The sequence below is a fragment of the Procambarus clarkii genome, chromosome 42 (assembly GCF_040958095.1).
Source record: "Procambarus clarkii isolate CNS0578487 chromosome 42, FALCON_Pclarkii_2.0, whole genome shotgun sequence".
Taxonomy (NCBI): Eukaryota; Metazoa; Arthropoda; class Malacostraca; order Decapoda; family Cambaridae; genus Procambarus; species Procambarus clarkii.
In genome coordinates, this window is record NC_091191.1 from 5,481,393 (window position 1) to 5,504,539 (window position 23,147).

Below are 23,147 nucleotides of genomic sequence, written 5' to 3' on the forward strand. Positions count from 1 at the left end.
TATCCATCATGCCTCCTCCTAATTATGTCTCCAGAATATGTAGTACGGGTTATATTTATCAATTCTGTACCTGATTATGTCTACAACTGGTTATACCCGCTTTATTCTTTCTGATTATATATATATATATATATATATATATATATATATATATATATTTGTATATATATATATATATATATATATATATATATATATATATATATATATATATATATATATATATATATATATATATATATATATATATACAAATATATATATATATACCTATAGAAATATCTACCGTTGATTATGTCTCCCTATGGTTGTATTCACTAATTCTAACTACCCATATTCATGTCTACCAATGTGTATGCCTTATCGTATTCACACATCTTTCTAGCTAGATTTCCTTGATGGTGTAAACTAGACCTAAACTAGACCTTTGGTGGCTATGTCTACCACTAATTTTCTGTGTATTTATGTATGTAGGTTAGATTAGCATTTTAAAAGAACTACAATCACCTTCTGTGATTGATTGTTCAATAAATCACTGACCTATATGTTTAACAGATCTATAACCCTGTCCATGGAGGACATAAGAAAATGTATATATATATGCTGGTTAGCAATGTAAATGTGTGGCCACGTCTGTGGTAGAAAAAAAATTGTTTTTAAACCCTGGTCAAGTCCAACATTTTATGCCTACTGATGGTCATGTCTAGTAATGTTATGTCTACCCATAATTATGCTTCCCCTCTCTTACATCCACCACCAGTGTTGGCATCACTGTCACATCCACCGCCAGTGTTGGCATCACTGTCACATCCACCACCAGTGTTGGCATCACTGTCACATCCACCACCAGTGTTGGCATCACTGTCACATCCACCACCAGTGTTGGCATCACTGTCACATCCACCGCCAGTGTTGGCATCACTGTCACATCCACCACCAGTGTTGGCATCACTGTCACATCCACCACCAGTGTTGGCATCACTGTCACATCCACCACCAGTGTTGGCATCACTGTCACATCCACCACCAGTGTTGGCATCACTGTCACATCCACCACCAGTGTTGGCATCACTGTCACATCCACCACCAGTGTTGGCATCACTGTCACATCCACCACCAGTGTTGGCATCACTGTCACATCCACCACCAGTGTTGGCATCACTGTCACATCCACCACCAGTGTTGGCATCACTGTCACATCCACCACCAGTGTTGGCATCATCGTCTTCTCAATGTCAACTACACACCCGTAAAACTATACATTGTTGCCTGTGTTTATGTCGGTTTAGAGATAAAATTAAAAGGTTGGGAATATTTTTTCTACGATTAAGAAATAATACTTTGGCTAAAAATCCAAATAAATTGTTAGTAATTAGTAAATAAAAAAGAAAAACAATATTATAACCCTTCAAATGCAATTTTTTCTTATAAGAAAAGTTGTAAACGTAAAGGTTTTAGAGTTTAGATATATGCATTAATTATAACAAACAGCCAAGTGCATCAAAATTGTAGGATTAGTTTCTATATAGGTCAAGTATTTTCCTCATAGAACACTTTCACCTACAAGTCGACGAACCAAGGGTTTAACACAGACTGCTGTTACGTCAGCAGCTTATACTTTACATTAACATAGATCATAGAACAAAACACAGATGCTTTTAAATTTAGAAAAAGGGTAAACACGTTCACATTATAAAAAAGCAATAACAGTTAAGAACACAAATTCTTCACTCTGAAAAGAGGCTGCAATAATGTTTAAGCCAGATGACTGTTGGAGAAGGAAGCCAAGGAGCAGGAGAAGGGGGTAGACACCTTGATCAGCTTATCCCTGTACAACTTCTCGGATTCCCATCGCCTGATAGGGACGGTCTTGCCATTTCTTCGGAGACAAACGCGCAAGTCTGCCTCGTCAAAGATGCTGACAGGGTCAAGCTTGTGCGTATTGATCTTCTCCACTAAGTATTCCGTGTAGTGTAACCTGGGTGAGACAACGGAAAGGTGTGCCAGAACAACCAAGAAGCAATAGACTCAGAGGGACGTGTTACCTTTGACAGCCTCCGGCGGAAGTACTCGTCTGACTCCCAGGGCCGCCGCTTGGGGACCTCCAGGTGCTCCCGACGGAATACAAACCTCAGGTCCCCCTCATCCATTAGGGGCAGTGGGTCTATTCTATTTTTAAAACACAACAGACCCAAATAGTCAATGTAGTGGTTTCTGTAAAGAAGGAAGTTGGTCTTAGAGTTCAATCGCTTTAGCTTATTCCGAGAAGCAAATGAAAAAAAAAGACTCGATCATGAAATTTGCAAAATATTCCTTCTTTACAAAATTCCACCCTTGAGGGCCGGTTCTTCTAGGGCAGTGAGGGGAGCTGAGAGGGGAACACACCAGCACACTGTGAAGCGACTTGCAATCATGACCAGACCCCCCACACACTGCGCTCTATTAACCCCCTCACACTGCGCTCTGTTTACCCCTCACACTGCGCTCTCCATTAAGCCCCCCATACTGCGCATTCTGTTGACTCCGCACTACACTCTTTCACTCATACTGCGATCTCTGTTGACTCCTCATATTGCACTCTGTAAATCCCTCACACTGATCAGTAAACCCCTCATATTGCACTCTGTAAACTGCTCACACTGCAATCTAAACCCGTGGCACCGCACTCTCTTGTAAATCGAAACTTTAACTTTTCTGCTCGAAACGCTAGGCGTGTTAGTGGCTTTGCAAGAATGTAGGAACACTGATAATATTTACTCTCACAACCCAATGTACCTTCTTGTATATAAATCAATCAATCAATAAATAAAGGTGTGAGTGGACACAGGCCGCGTGAGGCGTGCTGGGGGACGACTGACCATTCACACAACAGCTAAAAGATGACTTAGTTATTACAAAGGACTTGGATCAGGACTGTGGGCGCAGGTCCCGCAACTCAGTGGGTGCAACATTGAAGAGTGGCGTTTGTTCGACATCGAATCAACGTTGATGACGTTAAATTAGCGTTGCTCTTGGCTATTGCTCCCACCGGATTAACTCTTGTGACAAGCTGCCTTGCGGTACTAACCCAACTAGCTGGAGCACCTTTAACAATACTAACCAAACTCTATATAAAATAACAACATACAATTGAGCAGGACAAGAATTGTATCAACTTTTAAAATATTATGTACTTAATGTGTACACTTCAGTTACGACACTCACAAACCTGGACTTCATCTACACTATACACTGAACATGTTTGTTAAATACTTACATTGTCTACTGTGACTGCTGGCTAAGGAGCTACTTAAACAAGGCACAATGGGGCATAAACATTTAAGTCACTGAAACATGGTAGAAATCGTTAGCCGTGAACAGTTCTAGGGGTGTAATATCGGGTGTAGGAGGACGCAGGTTCGAATCCTCGTCACGGCCCTTGTGGATTTGTTTACAGGAGGTTAAGTTTGTCCAACATGTTCACTTCCATCATAACTCCCTAAGCTCCACTGTGAAATCTGAGGTTGGCGAAACTTTAGCTGTCAATTCTAGTGGCTTACGGTGCGGTCAACTCTAGGGGCTTACGGTGCGGTCAATTCTAGGGGCTTATGGTGATATTAACTCCAATGACTTACGGTGCTGTCATCTCTAGTGGCTTACTCCGGTACAGATAATGTTATGAATCTGAAACTAATACGAAGCCGTCATCATTAACAACATGATATAATGATGTGATGCGTTACGATACGACGTTTGTTGTGAGATCTATAAACTCTCCGTAAAGTGAGAAATGCTTCATCATATCAGACACAATCTCAACCTTTCTTCTTAAACGCTTCCCATGATAAATATAGGTACAAAAGGTGTTCTGGATTATAACAAGTGTTGAGTAACAAATTAAATGTAAGGTTATAAAATATAACCTACAAGATTCTACATTGAACTTCACTACTAATTACAATTCCTACATTAAGCTTAAGCATTTTCCTGTTAGAGAAAAAACAATACTTTTGTTTCTGAATTCTGTGGGCGTTACAGCGATTTTTTTTTACTGGATAATTATACTGAATTTTGAAATTAAACTCTGCCTAGATATAGAGCATAATACTGTTATAATCGTGAGGCTCTACGAGGATAGTGGCTCTATCTTCACTCTCTAAACGAGCCAGTGGCATTTTTGTTTTAGTAATATATATGAATGCAAAATATTTTTAAAACCAATTTAATATACTGGTTAAAATGTTTACTAAGACTTTAAGCACTGAAAGCCCAACTGGTCTCTGATCCTCGCTTGAGTTCATGGGGTAATGCGCCCAGTCGCTCGGTTGTGCATGACAATTAACGCCGGGAGGTTGTAAAGTGTGTGGCACGTTGAGAAGACTGTGAAGCACCCTTGAAAGGCTCTGTAGGGAGTGTCTCTGGTTATCTTCTTGAGGTTATCTTGAGATGATTTCGGGGCTTTAGTGTCCCCGCGGCCCGGTCCTCGACCAGGCCTCCACCCCCAGGAAGCAGCCCGTGACAGCTGACTAACTCCCAGGTACCTATTTACTGCTAGGTAACAGGGGCATTTAGGGTGAAAGAAACTTTGCCCATTTGTTTCTGCCTCGTGCAGGAATCGAACCCGCGCCACAGAATTACGAGTCCTGCACGCTATCCACCAGGCTACGAGGCCCCACGACTGGTTGTGAAAGTCGTCCCCTGTGAGGATGAGATATGTACGTTGATGGTAAGAGACACACTTGTGAGGTAGAGAGATGTGTGTGTGAGGGTGAGAGACACATGGAATATTGAGAGATGTACTTAAAGAGTGAGTGATGCTTGTGTGAGAACAAGAAGTGCAATACATCCTACGAGAGCTATACCTGCAGAGACCAGCGTATCCCGTAGGGACGACTCTGCCACAGATGTCGTCTTTCAGACCATCGGGAAGTTCTTTCTGCTCCTGCACCTGACACATTGGGCGGGCGCCTCCCTGCTGCTCCTGCTCACCCACAGGCTCCGTGTCAAAGCTCACTCCGGCCTCCTGAAGAATGGTACAGGAATTAGAGATACTGACAAGCCTTTAGCGGAAAGGTATAGGTACTGACAAGGCTCCTGAAGGGTTAGACATCAATTCTAAGCGATGACAATTGCTTAGAATTGAATTTTCATCCCAATGAAAATGGGATGCACGTGAATTTTAGGCACTAACAAACTTCTTGTAGGGTAAGACACGTATTGCAGGTGCTAAAATGCCTCTTGTAGGGTACGGCACGTATTACAGGTGTTGTCAAGCTTATCTGGGATAAAATATTACACAAAATCACATGTTAGCACATAATCTCAAGTTATTCTGGTGTTGAACCGAGGCAATGATGTTGCTGAATACAAGTTAATATCAATTTGAGTGTGGCCACAAATGTAAAGTTCCTTGGTTAATGTGATCCAAATGAGAGCGAGTTTGTGGCATACCTTGGGCAGGTTCTGGAGCTGCTGGGGATCTTTAAGGAGGAAGGGTGGCATACCTTGAGCAGGTTCTGGAGCTGCTGGGGCTCCTTGTCTCTGAGATAGAAGAGACAGTTCCTAGGGTGGTGAGCGTGCAGACCCAGGCGAGCGCAGTAGGGACCAACCGAACACCTGCAACACATATCTCCTGACACAAACATGTGTGTGATGGACGCTCCCTAATTACGCTATTATGGGTAACTCACTATACACAGTGTATGGGGTTCCCCATAACAACACCGTTGCTGTTGTGGGGGTGGGGCGACACAACAACGTAGAATAGGGGGACACTCATTATACATGGTGTATAAGGCACACACATAACACCTAGTGTATAGGAGACACACAATATCCAGTGTATGCGTTTTAATACAATGACAAGTGTACAGGGAACTACTCACAGTGTATGGAAGACACAAAATATATGGGAGACCCCACAATACACGTTGAATGGACATACTCAACATTCACAGTGTATGTGAGCAATAATGCACGCTATATACTGGGATTTCACTATACATGATATCCGAAATAGGGAGGGGGCATAACCACCATGCAATGTATGCAAAAACACAAATAAAGTATATGAGGATACTCATTATGCTCGATGTGAGTAGACATTTAATTGCTATATGTAATTATTATACATAATAGATAATATTTGACAATATATAATGTTGGTGGAATGGCCACAGGCACTCAGTATGCATGGTGCCATAGGGAAGTGTCAGTGTGAAGGGATTAGGTAAACATTCATAACCCTTTTCGGGGCAGGTTATCTTGAGGTTATCTTAAGATGATTCCGGGGCTTTAGTGTCCCCGCGGCCCGGTCCTCGACCAGGCCTCCACCCCCAGGAAGCAGCCCGTGACAGCTGACTAACTCCCAGGTACCTATTTTACTGCTAGGTAACAGGGGCATAGGGTGAAAGAAACTCTGCCCATTGTTTCTCGCCGGCGCCCAGGATCGATCCTGGGACCACAGGATCACAAGTCCAGTGTGCTGTCCGCTCGGCCGACCGGCTCCCTTCACCTGGCAGGGTGAATTAAGCATACCAGCTCTAAAGGGCGAATTGTGGATACTTCCTATGAAGGATGTCTTGGAGATATTCATATCCAATTACTATACAGAGTGTATGGGCAGACTCACAGCCACTCCCATGCACCCATAAAGAGTGTATGGGAGATATAGTCACTCATTATACAGGGTGTATGGAAGCTACTGCTATTCATTCTACAACGAATTTATATAGTAAATACCAATATGACTGGTATACAAGCAAACTAACTGTGCAATCTATCCCCATTTACAATATTATAGAAGATTATTTAAGTGTTTTCGTGAAGAAGAGAAAGTAGAATGTGCTTACTTGGAGCCCTGTCGGAACGGTTGGCTGCAGCCGGAGCAGAACTCGTGTTTACACTGGGTACACGTGAAGTGCATGCACCCGCCCTTGGCCAGCGAGTACGTGAACCTGCCGGAGAGTTATGATGTTATTGTAATCACAGAAACTTTACCGCTCAGTCATACTCAGCGGTATGAGGTACCTGGAACTTTGCAGCTATTTTATGAACTCTCGTGTTCTAGAAGATACCCTCATACTGCATATAAAGTTTGCCAGTGTAGGTTAATGATCACATGGCACTCTATGGCTTATTATCGTGTGAGATGGGGATCTTGTTTTCAGTTTTGTTTTAATTGTTTTTAGTTTTAGTTTTGTGGGATCATATTCTCTCAGCTTATTCTCAAATCAGAATTCTCTTAAATCTTGGAGCAGTCTTTGTATATCAATGGACGGGATGGGAGAGGGGGTGGAGTAGGAGGAAGGTAGGGGTCGACAAAGTATGAGGTTTGCTCAGTGTGTAATACAAGTCTGAGTGAAGGGGGACGTACTTGCACTTGGGGCAGGTGATGCCACACTCCGCCAAGTGTTTGGCCACGCCCTGCACCGCCACCTCCATGTCGTTGTCAGCCTTCCAGCGCGCGAAGGCTTCGCAGGAGATGCCCTCGTGTGCTCCCTCCCACTGGACACCCGGCAAAAGAAGAATGATAACAATGAACGTAATAATACATAACACTACATAATATATATATTTGAAATCATCACAGTAAGGTTACAACAACTCACGGTGACGCGGCAGTGGGCGCAGGTGACCTCCCCACAGTCTGGACAGATGAGCTTCCTGGCGCGGGGGTTGGAGATGAACCCGGACGAGCACTGGCGGGTACAAAAGGCTCCTGAGAGGGATTCCACACATGGTACGTGTGTCCACTGCTACTATTAGTACTCGACCAGTCATAATTGCGGTAGTAGCAACAGTACCATGTCTTATTTAATATTATTTGCTGATAAGAGGCAGTTTGGTTGATTGATTGATGAAGATTAAGCCACCCAAGAGGTGCCACTGACATGAATTGCTCGTAAGTGGTAGATTTTTTTGGAGTGAATGTGATCTTTGGTCGTGAAAAGAAGCAGTGGTGACAGCACTCTAAAATATCAGAATGAATGTTTAATGTTGGGGGGTAAAGTGGGGTGAGACGTGAATGGATGGTTCAGGAGAGGAAATAGTGAAGGTTAGGGGTGATGGTATGGTGAGGGGGGTGATGGTGGGGTGAGGGGGTGATGGTGGGGTGAGGGGGTGACGGTGGGGTGAGGGGTGATGGTGGGGTGAGGGGTGATGGTGGGGTGAGAGGGGTTAAGGCAGGGGAGAGCTGACCTTGTTACACCAGCGGAAGTTCGGGTCTTTCATGAGCGTCCAGTCGCGAAGTTTCCTCTGGAAGAGTTCGTGGGTCTCGGCGTCCAGGATGTTCTTGAGCAGTATGTCCATGTTGTTGAGGTACTCGTCATTCATCTCCTGCACACATCCAACATAGCTCAATTATGGTCCTCTACCGTTTATAACATTGTTTGTTACATCCTAATATCATTTCTCATTACCCGAAAAGCTGACTGACGTTTCTCATCTCTCGGGCAGGTGACAAAAGGCAAGTAATACATATGTGACATTAAAAAAAGTAGTCGCATTATAAAATCAAACCTTCGTCTTATCTAGTGTTTTCTCACTTATACACAAAAGTTCGATTTAATACAATTACAAAAGGAGAGAACCTCATTGGCATCGAGGTCGGGCTCGTTGCAGAAGGGGCAGCGGACCTCCCGGATGTTCTTAGTCTTGATCTGGAAGGTGAAGTAGGTCTTGGCGCAGTCGCAGCAGCAGCGGTGAGTACACTGCAGCATCGACACCATCTGCAACACCACACTCACTTACACCTTCACTACTTACACCCTCACCCCTTACACCCTCACCCCTTACACCCTCACCCCTTACACCCTCACCCCTTACACCCTCACCCCTTACACCCTCACAACAATATATTACAAACTCCACCTCCACAGCATAAATTCCTACAATTAATCTACACCAACTTCACTTCCTATAGTTTAACTGCATCACCTAAATTGAAATAATTCCAAAGCTCCTTTTAGTATTTGTCTTCCTAATATACACGTAGTTTCTATTTCGATGTTTATCAAGGTATTTTTTACGAGCACCTACACATCTCTGTATTCATGTCTTACCATAGATTCCTGTATAAATCTACAAACAATAAATATTATCTATCTTACAATTAGCTCAAGTAATCTTACGTATTTAAATATAATTCTTGATTTCGAATTAGCGTTTAATCTCATCCACCACGAATGGCGAGATGGATAAGCTTAAATGCGAGAGAGAGAGAGAGAGAGAAAGAGAGAGAGAGACAGACAGACTAGCTAGAGGCGCGACAAAGTACCTTCCTCATAGGGTACTTCTCGGCACACAGTTCACACTCCTGCTGCAGGAACTGGATAGCGGTGTAGATGGAGGAGCACTCCTCGGCCGCCTGCAGGGAGTCCATCTCGCCGAACTTGAAGGTGAGCAGCTGGGCCGCCAACTCTGCCTTCTCGTAGCTCCCAGCCCGTCCCTCGGCCAGCAGCCGCCGCACCGTCCTCTGAGGGAGAGGAGACGCTCACAAATATCTACGTATCCTATGCATCGGCCTTGGTAGGTTAGGCGGGTTGCTTGGGTTCGTACATTTCTGGTTAGGTTGCGGAGGTTAGATTTTTTTTTACTAAGTGTCAAATCAGGAGAACGGACTGGTTAGCAAGACCTGTCAGGAGCCAACCAGCTTTGACAGGTGTTAGCAAGAACTGTTTGGAGCCAATCACCTTTATTAGATGTTAGGAAGACCTGTTAGGAGTCAAAAATCTTTGTCAAGTGCCATAGGTCACTGGTAACACGTCGAGGTTCTTGGTCAAGCAGAATGGAAATGGCAACGTCCACAAGGCTTCATGGAAACAAGGTTTCTGTTGTTGACCAAACCCACACACTAGAAAGTGAAGGGACGACGACGTTACGGTCCGTCCTGGACCATTCTCAAGTCGATTGTCTTGAGAATTGTCTTGAGCCATTCTCACAATCGACTTGAGAATGGTCCAGGACGGACCGACACGTCGTCGTCCCTGCAAGCCACGTTACTGTGACTCCTCGTCTGCAAAAGGTTTCTGTTGTCTCATAGTGAGAGGTGAATATACCGTGGTGCTGGAGTCGTCGTCCTGGGTCAAGCGATGCAGGCAGTAACACTAGTACGAGCCCTGCCCGGAGAGTATAATAACGAGACAACAGAGCTGAAGCATTTTCTCTCGAATGCGTGGATCAAAACAATGTTAATAAAGGAATATTAAACGTCATTAAATCGTCTAACATCACTCTTACTTACATCAAACTGAAGTTGTTCATATTCCCTGCTGACTGGCTTTTCCTGTGTATCCTGCAGAATGATGTCGGCGCCACTGGGCTGCTGCTGCTGCTGCTGCTCCTCCTTCGGGGAATCTGGAGTCTCAGGTCTGCCGTCTTCGTCTTCCATGCGGGCCTCCAGCTGCCTCCTCATCATCTGGATCTGTTCCTTCAGCTCGCGCATCTCCTGGTAGTCTGGGTCTTTCTTGTTCTGGCGCGCCTTTAGACCCTCGATCTGCGGCGAACATAAGACACGCTCAGTAAACTGCACGACAAGGAGAGCACTGGCCCCAGCACGGTCAGGCTGCGAGCAGCCGCGTCCAACACCCTGGTTGATCAGTTCAGCAACGAGGAGGCCTGGTCAAGGACCGGGCCGCGGGGACGCTAAGCCCCGAAAGATTTACCACTACGCTACGCTCTTAATTTAATGCTATTCAGGCCTTCCATTTCATCATTTGCCGGTTTCGAACTGAGATCGTTATCAAGTTAGATTAAAACAAATTATTTTAAGCGAACATCGACAATCTAAGCATCACGAAGTTTATAAAACAGACAACATCATTTTAATTCAATGCCAAACATTGCAGATAATTCAGCTTATCACACCTAAAATCTTTACGATTTAAAAAAAACAATATCTTAGGGTATCTTCAACAAAAAATAATGACATCAATTGTTTTCACACTTTAAAAATGATATAAATGGTCTGGGGGAATGTTACGATACTGCGGAGGGTTAAGATACACGTGTGATGGGTTACGATACTGGGGAAGGGTTACGATACATAATAAAAAGTAAAGACAATCAATAAGATATAGCAGCAACATAAAAATACAGTGGTGGGAGATGAGCAACACTACAGGGTAAGGGTTTACAGGCAAGATATTTTACCTGGGCTCTACACCCTACAGGAGTTTATTCTTGTCTACTTACCCCCAAGGAATATCGTACGAAGGAGGCCTTTCCAAGCCCGGCCTCGCGCGCGCCTTTGAGTTAGGGCGCTGAGGGCCACCAATCACCCTATTCCCTGGCACTGTTATGGTACTAAACCCGCTGGACTTTTCACTGACACAACTATCATCAACAAACACAAGTTCTGCCTTCAGTAAAGAATACGGTATAAATATTTAACCAGGGATTCTTTTCTTTAAAAGCTCAGCCATTTTCACTAAATTTATGTACCATGAATATTTCAAGTCCTTAGTGATACATATGTAAAGACAAAGTATTAATCTAGTTTACTTTTCCGGTCAAGAGTGAGAGCATAATAAAGTTCCATAAACCAGCTATCGTACGAGAAACTTGGCATTTCCTGCGAGGCTGGGGCCAGATTCACGAAAGCACTTACGCAAACACTTATGAACCTGTACATCTTTTCTCAATCTTTGGCGGCTTTGTTTACAAATATTAAACAGTTAATGAGCTCCGAAGCACCAGAGGGCTGTTTATAACAATAACAACATTGAATGGGAAGTTTTCATGCTTGTAAACTGTTTAATAAATGTAACCAAAGCCGTCAAAGATTGAGAAAAGATGTACACGTTCGTAATTTACTTTCGTGAATCTGGCCCCTGGTCAGCACGCTCAGATTCTAGGCTACATAACAATACTGCAAGGTCACGTTTCTTGCAATAACATTATGCATAAAATGTAGAATCCTGCTCCTTTCAGACAAATAACGGACCAAAGTTAAGTCGATCACTTGCGAAATGTTGAAAATTACCAATTATGAAATGTTGAAAATTACCAATTATGAAATGTTGAAAATTACCAATTATGAAATGTTGAAAATTACCAATTGTGAAATGTTGAAAATTATTTGTTGTGAAATGTTGAAAATTACCAATTGTGAAATGTTGAAAATTATTTGTTGTGAAATGTTGAAAATTACAAAATTATTCGCTTGCGAAATGTTGAAAATTTACAAATTATTTGCGGACAAAATGTTGAAAATTACATTATTAACATTCTTGAAGAAATTAAATGCTTACTAAAATTTCAATTATCAGACAAAGGATTTGAGTTTGCTCAAAATTTATACTTAATTGCAATTAGTGGCGTGTGTATTGAGCGAAGTACAATCGTCCCTTGATGTGAGAGTCTTAGCTAGGGAGGTGGAGGGGTGGAGGAGGAGGAGGGATGCAGGAGGAGGTGGGGGAGAGAGAAGCATTAAGGCCAAGTTACCTGTACCAAGAGATGCGGGATCTTTGGCAGATCCTCCACGCTCACCCTGTGAACCTTCACTCCGCCGTCCTCATCCTCAGAGTCCCCGGAGGACTCGGGTAGTGAAGCCTTCGTGTGTTCTCTAGCTGACACTGCACTCGTGGTGGTAGTGGAGGTAGATAACGAGGAGCCCTTTGCGGTGGTAGATATGGCGGGAGTAGAGGTAGATGGGGAGGTGTCCTTGGTGGTGGTAGAAAAGGCAGAAGTAGAGGTAGATGGTGTGTTGGATACAGTAGAGCTCGTGTCTTCCCTGACGTTTCTTCTTCTTCTCTGTATATTTGAAGTATTTTCTACGGATTCATGCTGGTTTGGACTACTTGTAACTTCCTTCAGCTGTGTGGGCGTGCCTGAGTCTATGATGGAGTAGGAGCTGTTGTCTGATATCCTGGACCTCTTACGAGCTCTCTTAATGGTCACAGTCGTCACCAACTCCTCTGTCTCTTCTGGTGTTGGCAATGATGCGGCCTCTGACGGAACGGGTACAGGTGGAGGAGTTGGTGCTGCTGGTGGCGATGGGGCTGAAGGAGGTGGTGATGGTGCTGCAGGTGGTGGTGATGGTGGTGCTGCAGGTGGTGGTGGTGATGGTGCTGCAGGTGGTGGTGAGAATGGTGCTGCAGGTGGTGGTGGCGGTGATTGTGCAGTGGGTGTTGGTGGCGATGCCTGGGCTGGAGAGGAACTGGCAATGGACGCCTCGCTCACATCTGCTCTGCTGGACGTCCCTGAACAAAAAGCCATCGAGTTAAGTGTTTGGTGTTAGTGCTAGGAGCATTAGCTTCTGATGGTAACTATTATCTTCATAATAAACTATGCACTGGCGAGTCCAGACTTAAGTCAAGACCATGCACTTGGGAGGCACCCAAAAGCGAGCGTTTATTTGAAATCTCAAGTCAAATTTAGCAAAACGTATTAATAACAAAAGGAAATTAATTTTAAATAACACGAAAACATGGTAATTGTTAAATAACTTTCTAGTAGCGCATCAGCTGTTGGTTATTAAGTATTAAAATAATAACAGAATACATGTGAGAGGAGGTTGAGGTGATGATGATGAAGATTAAGCCACCCAAGAGGTGGCACGGGCATGAATAGCCCGTAAGAGGTTGAGGTGCACACGCTGTTAACATGGACCATGCAGGGAGCACACCCCGCCCCTCCCCACCCAGCCCCGCCTGCGGAGACCACACCTCGCCTTAACCCCACCTGCAGTGCTACTTGATCCACGAGCCCTTCGCCGCCGCCGCCTCCGTGACGCCTGCGTAGCGTCTGAAGAATCATTCTCTGATTTCAGAGTGACTTCCTCGTAATAAATTTCCTCCTCGTCATTGTCTTCCTGGTCGGGTTGCGGGGCCTCAGTGACCAGAGCGTTAATCTTGTCCAGTGTAGCGCCGCTCGTGTCTCGCAGAGTATCCAGCTGTCGCTTCATCTCGTACATGGTCTCGTAGTCGTTGGGGGTCAGCTTGACCGTGTGGGCCTCAGGAAGCTCAGAGGCCCCCGGCTCGTTATAGTAGGTGTGTAGGGTGTTGTAGTAACTGTTGGGCACCGGAGGCGTCTGGGCGGCAGGAGGGCTCGTGCCACCTCCAGCACCTGCTTCTGTACCTACCACACTCGCGCCCTTCTTGTCTGAGGTGTTACTAGGGGCTGTAGAGGTCTTGGGCTCGGTTACAGTCTTCAAGAAGCGAGTCACAGGGGAAAGCTGCACCACGTCCGTAGGGTTGAACGGAAGAAACAGATCTAGAAAAAAGCATGCATAGCCAGAGCGAGGATAGATGTACCTAAATAACGAACAGAAATTGAGGATAAGAATAAAGAAAATATTAGATTAAGCTGTGAGTGCTGGAAGCTGTTACAAGTATGAAGTGGCTAAAGCAGTGGTGCTGGAGACTGTCTCCATAACTACCATTCTCTCTCATTTAACATTTTCTTCCTTTTTAAACAACATTCTCAATAAAAACTTCATCAAAAAATTCTTAAAACAAGTATTACATATTGACCTTAAAATACAAACAACGAACTGTACACTTTTATAAACATTCAACAGTTAAGATACGTACAAATATACAAACATATACCGTGACAAATGCCGCCACGCAACACATAACAGACGAACATTTTAAAAATGCCAAATGTGAGGAGACAATTCGGCTACGCAATTGCAGAACTAACTACCTGAGAACACTGCTACGCACAGAGGGAGGGGGGGATGGGGGGGGGGGGAAGAGGAGGCGACAACATGGTGCCAGTCACCACAGGTGAATTCGAGGCACAAGAGAAACACCTTTTCTAACGCGGTCCAACACAACATGGGGTCACGACACGGAAACACAAGATGAAGGAGGCCACTTACTTTTCGATGCGGGTCGGGACATGACTCGACCAGACTCTGTCATTTCACTGATCTCCTCTGAAACGAGTCACGGCGACACACACAGCATCAATGCTTGTAAACACCAAAAGCCACAACAAGACTATACTGTCAATGTCATGGCCAGGGAAAGTTATAACAGTAATCATTCTCAAAGTTATTTCATACATTTATAGTGTGAATCCCGGCAGAGGCAAGTTATTACGGCGTCAACGTTAATGGCGATACTAACTTGAAACAGCAGTACAAAAGCTCTCTAATTGTTTAGTTATCTGATCGATGGCGAAAGCAGCGAGGCTGAGAGATATGTCTTAGTATCAGGGGCAGCAGGCATTAGAGTGTACTATGAATACACTGAACACTGAATGTGTCGTGAGAGGTGGGGAAAGGTTGTTGGGGGGGGGGGGAGGGGGAGAGTTGGGGAGGGAAGTTAGGGGTGGAGGTGGGGGTCGAGTTCAAGGGTGGAACTGAGGGTTGAGGTCAGAGGTGGAGTAGTGGGGGTGGGAGGGGAGGGGAGGGGAGAGGGGGAGGGGGAGAGGGAAGGGGGAGGGGAAGGGGAAGGGAGGGGAGGGAGGGGAGGGGAGGGGAGGGAGGGGAGAGGGGGAGGGGAGAGGGGGAGGGGAAGGGGGAGGGGAAGGGGGAAGGGGAAGGGGAAGGGGACCATTACCTTCCTCCAGGATGGTGTCCAAGGTGCGCAAGTGGTCTTCTTCGTCAGAGTCCGACGTCGTCCCTAGCGGACAAAAATTGTATATTTAGAAAATATAAATCCCTTCTCACATTGCTGTATTTGTAAAGGTAACAAATCTCCACATCTCCAGTATCAGCTATTGATACTGGTAATGGCTCCAAAGAGCCTCCACTTACGGGCTGACCATAGCCCGTACTACATGGAAATTTTGTTCTAGTGGCTGAATCTAAAACAACAAGAACTTTTTACCATTTGGGTCCGTCTTGGGGAGTACGGACCCAACACTCTTAACACTGTGTTCACGGAGCAACACACACAGATTTAGCTTTTCCAAAATCGATTTTCGTGTTATTTTGAAAATAATCACACTTACAGCTCATAATAATATTATTATAATAATAACCCACCATCTCCTACCCCGCTAGTGTTACCGTGGCCGGGTAAAAACTATATGAGGAACCTGCGTCATATAGTAATATATATATACCAGCGGCACTTACCGCCTTAACTACCAAAATAGTTTCAAAAACGTTATAATCATTTTAGTATTACAGGACAAATTCAAAAGTTTAATGTAAAAAAATATAGATAACTGTTGGTTGTTTACAAAAATATATACAAGTTAAGTTTACTTTTACACAAGTAAAGATAATCAGGGTTGTTGAGTGCCGTGACTACCTCTTGGCACCTGCGGGATTCTACCCACCGTCTACATAACGGTGTGAAGGTCCAGGTAGTTAAGTTACTCGTACTGCGGCAAGAAAAAGAACTATCGACCTACCTGGGACGGTTATCTCTTCCTCGCCCTCAGAAGCTTCTGGTGTGGCGATGGGAGCCTCCTGCACTTCGGGTGTCACCGACCTACTGAGAGACTCCCGCGCTGATGTCTCCCTGGCCATGGCCTTAGCGATGGCTTTCCCAACTATGACGGAGGCTTTCTGGACGGTGACGGGACCAGTGCGTGTCTGAGCCATCCCAGGCTCGTCCAGCGGCAGCAGCAGCACAGAATCCCGCACCCTTGCTGGGTCAGCTTCTGCAGCTTCCGCAGGTTCCTCCACAGGTTCTGTAGTTACACAAGTGGCTTGGTCTGCATCATTCCAACCAACCAATCACATGATATAGACCACACAGCAGGATATCTTAAGTTTATGGAAGTAAAAAATTGCTAATGAAGTAGAAAAGTAAATAAGCTCAGAAAATAACAACACGAAAGATTAGCAAGAGCATGCAATATGCACAAGTTCATGAGAGGCTGAGGTGAGGAAGTGTTTGGGCGGAGCAGACCACAGCTCCAGACAGGACTGACGCCATCAACACCACAGTTACCTGGGGTTCGCCCGCCACCCTGCACCGCTGTTGTTTCCTCTGCACCACAAGTAGTGTCCTTAACCTCGTCACACAACTGTTCCCTCTCTTCCTCGTGCGGGTGCTCGCCGGCGACAACTTGCTCTGTCTGTATACTCTCCGACTTGACGTTAATGCTGGCATTATCGAGGGAGAGGCTCAGTCTTCCTGTAGTGATGCTCACAGACTCCTCTTCGTCGCTCTCGTCACACTCCTCCAAGATTAAGGAGCTTCGCACGGAGCTTGGAGCAGATTTGCTCTGAGGTCGGACACCAGCAGGTGTGAAATGTGGAAAGGAATTATCTCGATTTGCTGGTGCCAAGGTGTCTGCTGCCTCGTCAGCTTCTGAAGAGGACAGCTCAGGAAACAAATCATGAGCTGGCTGAAGCCGGGAGGCAGAACCTCTATCCGTACTGTGTTCGTAAACGTCTTTTTGAGTTGACAAGCTTACATGAAGAGTACTTGAATATTTAGGGGCTTTCTTATGTATCCGATTTGCTTGATGTTCTGGCGACTGGCTGCTACAAGCTCCGGAGATGAGAGCCTCGTCAGGTGAAGTGTTTTGTGAGAGGAGAAAGTCCTGGAACTGTGGGTTTCCCGAAGGTGGCTGGTCCCTGGGCGGCGGGCTCCCAGTGTGCCGGGTGGAAGACTTAGTATCAAGCGAGCAGACTGAGGGGGACATCATGCAGTCCGAAGGGGCTGGGCTACGAGGCTCCTCGGAGTATTCAGAGACTGAGAGGTCAGCGTAGTGAGTGAAAGCCTTGAGAGGGTGCACCACCACATCTGTGGGGGACAGACGTTCCCTCCATTAACAACAAACTACTCGAGCTGTGACCACACATTATACAGCCCAGGTCAAGTGAAGTATGAAGATTTGGGTGACGGAGAGAACTAGTGCAGGTAAAACAGGGGAGCCTCGTGGGCCACCCCCTCACTACGGTACACACGCCCGGGAACCCTAGCAAGCTCGTCCCTGCAGCAACCATCGCTACACCAATATTACCTCCACTCTAACTACGTCGGTAGTGATCTTTTTATATCTGAAACTCCAAACTAATAAAAAAAAATCGTAAATGATCAATATACAAAAAAAAAGTATCTTCAGTGCCGACGGAGGAAAAGAATACTGCAGGGACTATCCCGAACATCTGTTAGTTAATGGAAAGTATATTTAAGAAGGCAATATTAAGAAAAGGCACTCCAAACCTCCATAACTTCACACTTGTCGAGCTTGAGGTGTCTCAGACACACTAAAGTATGCATGCTCTCACCGAGATATTAGACTGCAGTCACAGAAAGTGTTTTAGAGTATTCACTTGTTTAAAGCTACAATAGAAAGTTTGGCAGTAGGTGAAAACTTTTGTTTAATGAAAGGATTTAGTTTCATATATTTACATGGGGCCAGGACCCTGTTACCATAACATTAGTGTGGGAGGGTGCAGTAGTAACGGTGACCTCGTGAAGCACTAGGATGCTGTTACCGTGACACTATAGTGTTGATGGGTGTCACGGTGACGGCACCCTGTCCTCTCGAATAATGCATCGTATTTTGACGTACAAATCCCCAACGTCAAAATGGGGATTTTGACGTTGCTATGACGTCAGTCATAGCGACTTGCTAAATTACCGGGCTGCTACGTTTTCTATTTTTATGGGTCCTAGGGTAGGTTAGGTTAGATTGGGTTCGAGCATTTTAGTACATCATTTTTGTGACGTTGTGACAACTCGAGAGGACGGGCTGGACGGTGACCTTGTATAGCACCAGGGCACAGTTACCGTGACAGCAGTGTGGGTGGGTGTCACGGTAACAGTGACCTCACCGTAGCGCCAGGGACAAGCCACACACTTCTAAGGTGGCCAGTCATCTTTCAGGTACAATAATTTAAACTCCGTACGAGAGTTTAAGTTGTTGTACTCGGAAGGAAATGTCTAACTTGTCTTGTGCAAAGAGGGAAGCGACAATGAGTAAGCAAGGCAGGGGCCTCATACGCGTCTCCTGGCTACCCTGTCATGGTATGAGAGGCTATCCCTGTCAAGGTATAAGGGGCTACCGTGTCAAGGTATGAAGGGGCTACCGTGTCAAGGTATGAGGGGCTACCCTGTCAAGGTATGAGGGGCTACCCTGTCAAGGTATAAGGGGCTACCGTGTCAAGGTATAAGGAACTACCCTGTCAAGGTATGAGGAGCTACCCTGTCAAGGTATGAGGGGCTACCCTGTCATGATATAAGGACCACCCTGTCAAGGTATGAGGGGCTACCCTGTCAAGGTATGAAGGGCTACCCTGTCAAGGTATGAGGGAGCTACCCTGTCAAGGTATGAGGGGCTACCCCTGTCAAGATATGAGGGGCTACCCCTGTCAAGATATGAGGGGCTACCCTGTCAAGGTATAAGGGCTACCCTGTCAAGGTATAAGGGCAGGAGACATTCACGGTAGCAGGGACCACCTCCCACTTACCTTCCTTCCTCACGAACTGCAGAGGCTGCGTCTCTTGAAGATTTCCCGTCGCTTCTACCTCTTCCACCTCTTCCACTTCCTCCTCTTCCCCCTCCCCCTCCTCTTCCTCTTCTCTGTCCTCCAGGGATTCTCCTGCACAGAAAGAACAACACCATCAACTCGGGGTTCACGATGTCAACCAGTACACATCAGATTCCACCTGAGCGGCTACCATAACACCAGAACAAGTAGCAGGTACAGCCAGGCGCACACTTGGTGGTAATCTCTATATCCTGTCTGCTAGGAAAAGATACATACTAAATGTCCAAAGTTACATATTTAGGCTTTATCGGAGGTTACGGCTTCACCCGCTACTTGTATACTCTTTATGGCACCTGTCGTAGTGTCAATAGTAGCATGGTTACTGGTACAACACTGGCAGTGCCACCACACACCTGCCACCACATACCCGCCACCACATACCCGCCTCCACACACCTGCCTCCAGCCTTGCAGGTTCATTAACAGGGAGCAGAGAGGGATGTCGCCATTATGGTGAGAGACAGGCCTTGTCTCAGCTCCTGGGTGCCGTCTCCACATGTGTAAAAACATATTGCCTCGAGTCCTTTACCAGGCTGACTGATATTAGAAGGGCGCTTGAACTGTAGACTTACAAGCAGTGTATTACGTGTTAATAAAACTCGACGCACGTTCCCGCAAATCAATTAAAATAACGAAAAAGTAACTCGTCATAAAACGAAAAAGTAAATCGTCATAAAACGAAATTCCGTGTTAGAAAAGCAACCCGTCCTCTTAAAAATAACGTCACTTTTGGCCCGTATGCGCGCTATGGCTAAATTTTGACGTAATTTGAAATGAAATCGACTCACAAAAGAGACACGTACCGTCCCGTTTTCTGTTTGAGTCGTCCGGCTTACTCGGCAAGGTTAGAAGAGGTAACTTTCAATCAACGTTTTTCATAACGTTTTGAAACTTTAAATGAATTTCCTGCCCCACCTAACCTTTCAGAGGACCCTTAACTTACTGTTGTTGAAAAAAAATCCCAAATTTATTTTCATTTTTTTTTATTTTCAAATTACGTCCACTTTCGGCTATACTGGTAAACGGCCAAAAGCGACGTTATTTTTAAGAGGACAGGTTGCTAGGACCAGTGAAGCGTGGGTGGGAGGGCAGATGGGCTTAAGAGTGTGAGGGAGAGGAAGGAGGAAAGTGGAAGAGGCAGATGAGGTACAAGGTCTTGTCAGTGGGAGGGTTGAGGCACGCCGGGTGAGTGTGTGTGAGGGGGGGGGGGGGATATAGCAACACTAGCACACCTGAGGCGGAGTCGGAGAGCTGGTGCAGCTGATGGCGGGTCGCGCGCCCCGGGGTCCACGTCCCACCGGCTGCCAGCCCCGCCGCCGGGAACACACCAAGGAAACGGTCAAAAAAGCAAGTCAGTGAAGAGAGCAACAGGAGAAGAAGGGAAAGGCCAAGGCTGAAATAAGCATCTGGAAGAAGACGACACTAAATTGGTGAAGAAATTCAGGAATCAAGAGAAAATATTCCTTTCCTGTTGACACGAAGGAGCCACATTCTGCCGTAAACGTCTTCGACATGACTTAATATCTACTTAATCTCTCGTACCTTCATCGTCACCGCATTATATTACCTAGAAGCAATTTCGTGTACATATGACACATTCTCTCGTACCGTAACACACAAAATATTGGTGCTAATGCAGATATTAACATAGGAATAACTAAAGCTTCCATTTGAAACAATGCTAAAAAATAAGTGTACATTTATTAAGTTACTGTATTATATAATTAACGTGTCTAACTTTTGGCGGGAAGGTCTGGCGAGATTGGTGAGTGACAAACTTGGTGAGTATCTGGTGAAAGCGATGAATATCCAGGGAATCTGGTGGTTATATATTCAACACAGTTGATGAGTATATGGTGAGTCTGGTGGGTGATCATAGCCAGGTTTGTGAGTATTTGGTGAGCCGAGGGAGCATCTAGCGTATCTGGTGAGTAGTTCATGAATCTGTTAAACATTTCGTTCGACTGGTGAGTACATAACGTATCTGGTGAACAAGTAACGAGTTTAGTGAGTTCAGGTGTTAACGGTGGTGTGTTGTTGAGGTATTAACGGTGGTGTGTCGTTGAGGTATTAACGGTGGTGTGTCGTTGAGGTATTAACGGTGGTGTGTCGTTGAGGTATTAACGGTGGTGTGTCGTTGAGGTATTAACGGTGGTGTGTCGTTGAGGTATTAACGGTGATGTGTTGTTGAGGTAGTAACGGTGATGTGTTGTTGAGGTATTAACGGTGGTGTGTCGTTGAGGTATTAACGGTGATGTGTTGTTGAGGTATTAACGGTGGTGTGTCGTTGAGGTATTAACGGTGGTGTGTCGTTGAGGCATTAACGGTGATGTGTTGTTGAGGTATTAACGGTGGTGTGTCGTTGAGGTATTAACGGTGGTGTGTCGTTGAGGCATTAACGGTGATGTGTAGAGTCCAGTGACCATTAGTTACTCGTATCTGGACGAGTATTCAGCTACTCAAGTGATCATTTACCTTGTTTGCTGAGTAGCTAGTTTAGTGAGTACGTTGCTAGTATGATGAGTATATAAGCATTCCGGTGAGTATATATATCTAGTCAAGTGAGTATCCAGCAAGTTTGGCTGGTAGAAATTTACTACGTTGAGTAAGGTGAATAACACTGTCGCTAAACCCGAGAATTTCTAGCGAAGTGAGCGGACGTGCAGCGGACGTGCAGCGGACGTGCAGCGGACGTGCAGCAAGAAACACGGACGTGTTTCTTGTTTTAAGAAATTAATGATTAAGACGCGAAGCAGATCATGCTGAAGAGCAGAGTTGAACCAGGCCTACCACGGGGCTCCTGCGCGGCCTGCTCCCTCTCGCTGCCTCCATCACTTTCACCTTCAAGGTCCTCCATCTCGCTCTCAACCTCCTCCAAGTCCTCCATCTCGCTCTCAACCTCCTCCGAGTTCCTCCATCTCATCCAGCTCTGTAAGTAACCTCCTGTCACGCGGATATTACGTGTAGGCATCTTGTGTCTGTCTGTGTGTGTCGGCTGGCTGAAGGATATAACCCTCGCCAGGGTTATAAGCTTGTACCGTCGCTATTTGAGGCCTCTATGGGTCGTAGGATTACAACACAGCCAGTGTTCGTAGCGTTGTAAGCTTACCACACTGTCTTGATAGTGTTGTAAACTTACGACGCAGTTTTGTAAACTTACGACGCAGTCTTGGTAGTGGTGTAAGCTGACGACACAGGACGAACAGTTTTTAAGATCCTTGACTGCTGTGAACATACAAGGCAGTAAGAGGCGCTGATTCTTACCAATTGACTACCTATAACAAACACTGTTGATGACACACACACACATGATGTCGACTGCTCAAGCTGCCTTCAGCAGTCTTCAGCAGGATGTGTTATCCCTTCAAACATTATTTGGTGAAAATAATCAAAGTCAGACACTTGATAACACCGCTTTAAGCTGCTGAGTGTTAAGCTTACAGCACAGAGGGACTGGTTGAACTGTGAGTTTCTGTGAGAAAGTTCTGTGAGTGAACTGTGAGAACATAAGTTTCAGTTTCCGAGGAGCTGTAACAGAACTCTGATTGAGTGATAAAGATTAAGCCACCCAAGAGGTGACACGGGCATGAATAGCCCATAAAACAGAACTCTGATCCATGCACTATTTTATACCATAACTGAGGATAAGCGAGCGCATTAGACTCGGTATAATTACCATACGCGATTTTCATTGGCTATTTTGCATTAAAAGTCCGAGTGGTGCTCTCACGTCCCCAGGTAAGGTCAAAATGTTC

General features: G+C 45.4%; 1 protein-coding gene across 19 annotated transcripts in view; it reads right to left on the minus strand.

Moving 5' to 3' along the window:
- The window catches only part of LUBEL (Linear Ubiquitin E3 ligase), a 123,542-nt gene that overhangs the window by 5,150 nt on the left and 95,245 nt on the right, over positions 1-23,147 (minus strand). For 13 of the 19 annotated variants that reach the window (XM_069339842.1, XM_069339846.1, XM_069339840.1 and 10 more), the window contains 17 exons: positions 19,313-19,444; positions 16,839-17,639; positions 16,294-16,575; positions 15,492-15,554; positions 14,807-14,863; positions 13,663-14,193; positions 12,424-13,181; positions 10,223-10,474; positions 9,257-9,454; positions 8,571-8,708; positions 8,179-8,316; positions 7,590-7,679; positions 7,355-7,485; positions 6,831-6,935; positions 5,484-5,595; positions 4,842-5,002; positions 2,046-2,214 (listed from right to left, as the gene is read on the minus strand). In XM_069339842.1, the coding sequence (XP_069195943.1) occupies positions 2,046-2,214; positions 4,842-5,002; positions 5,484-5,595; positions 6,831-6,935; positions 7,355-7,485; positions 7,590-7,679; positions 8,179-8,316; positions 8,571-8,708; positions 9,257-9,454; positions 10,223-10,474; positions 12,424-13,181; positions 13,663-14,193; positions 14,807-14,863; positions 15,492-15,554; positions 16,294-16,575; positions 16,839-17,639; positions 19,313-19,444 (4,118 nt within the window). Of the gene's footprint in view, positions 1-1,812; positions 1,979-2,045; positions 2,215-4,841; positions 5,003-5,483; positions 5,596-6,830; positions 6,936-7,354; positions 7,486-7,589; positions 7,680-8,178; positions 8,317-8,570; positions 8,709-9,256; positions 9,455-10,222; positions 10,475-12,423; positions 13,182-13,662; positions 14,194-14,806; positions 14,864-15,491; positions 15,555-16,293; positions 16,576-16,838; positions 17,640-19,312; positions 19,445-20,624; positions 20,694-23,147 lie in introns of all 19 variants that reach the window. The other 6 variants (XM_045762102.2, XM_069339839.1, XM_069339838.1 and 3 more) reach the window with 6 other exon arrangements.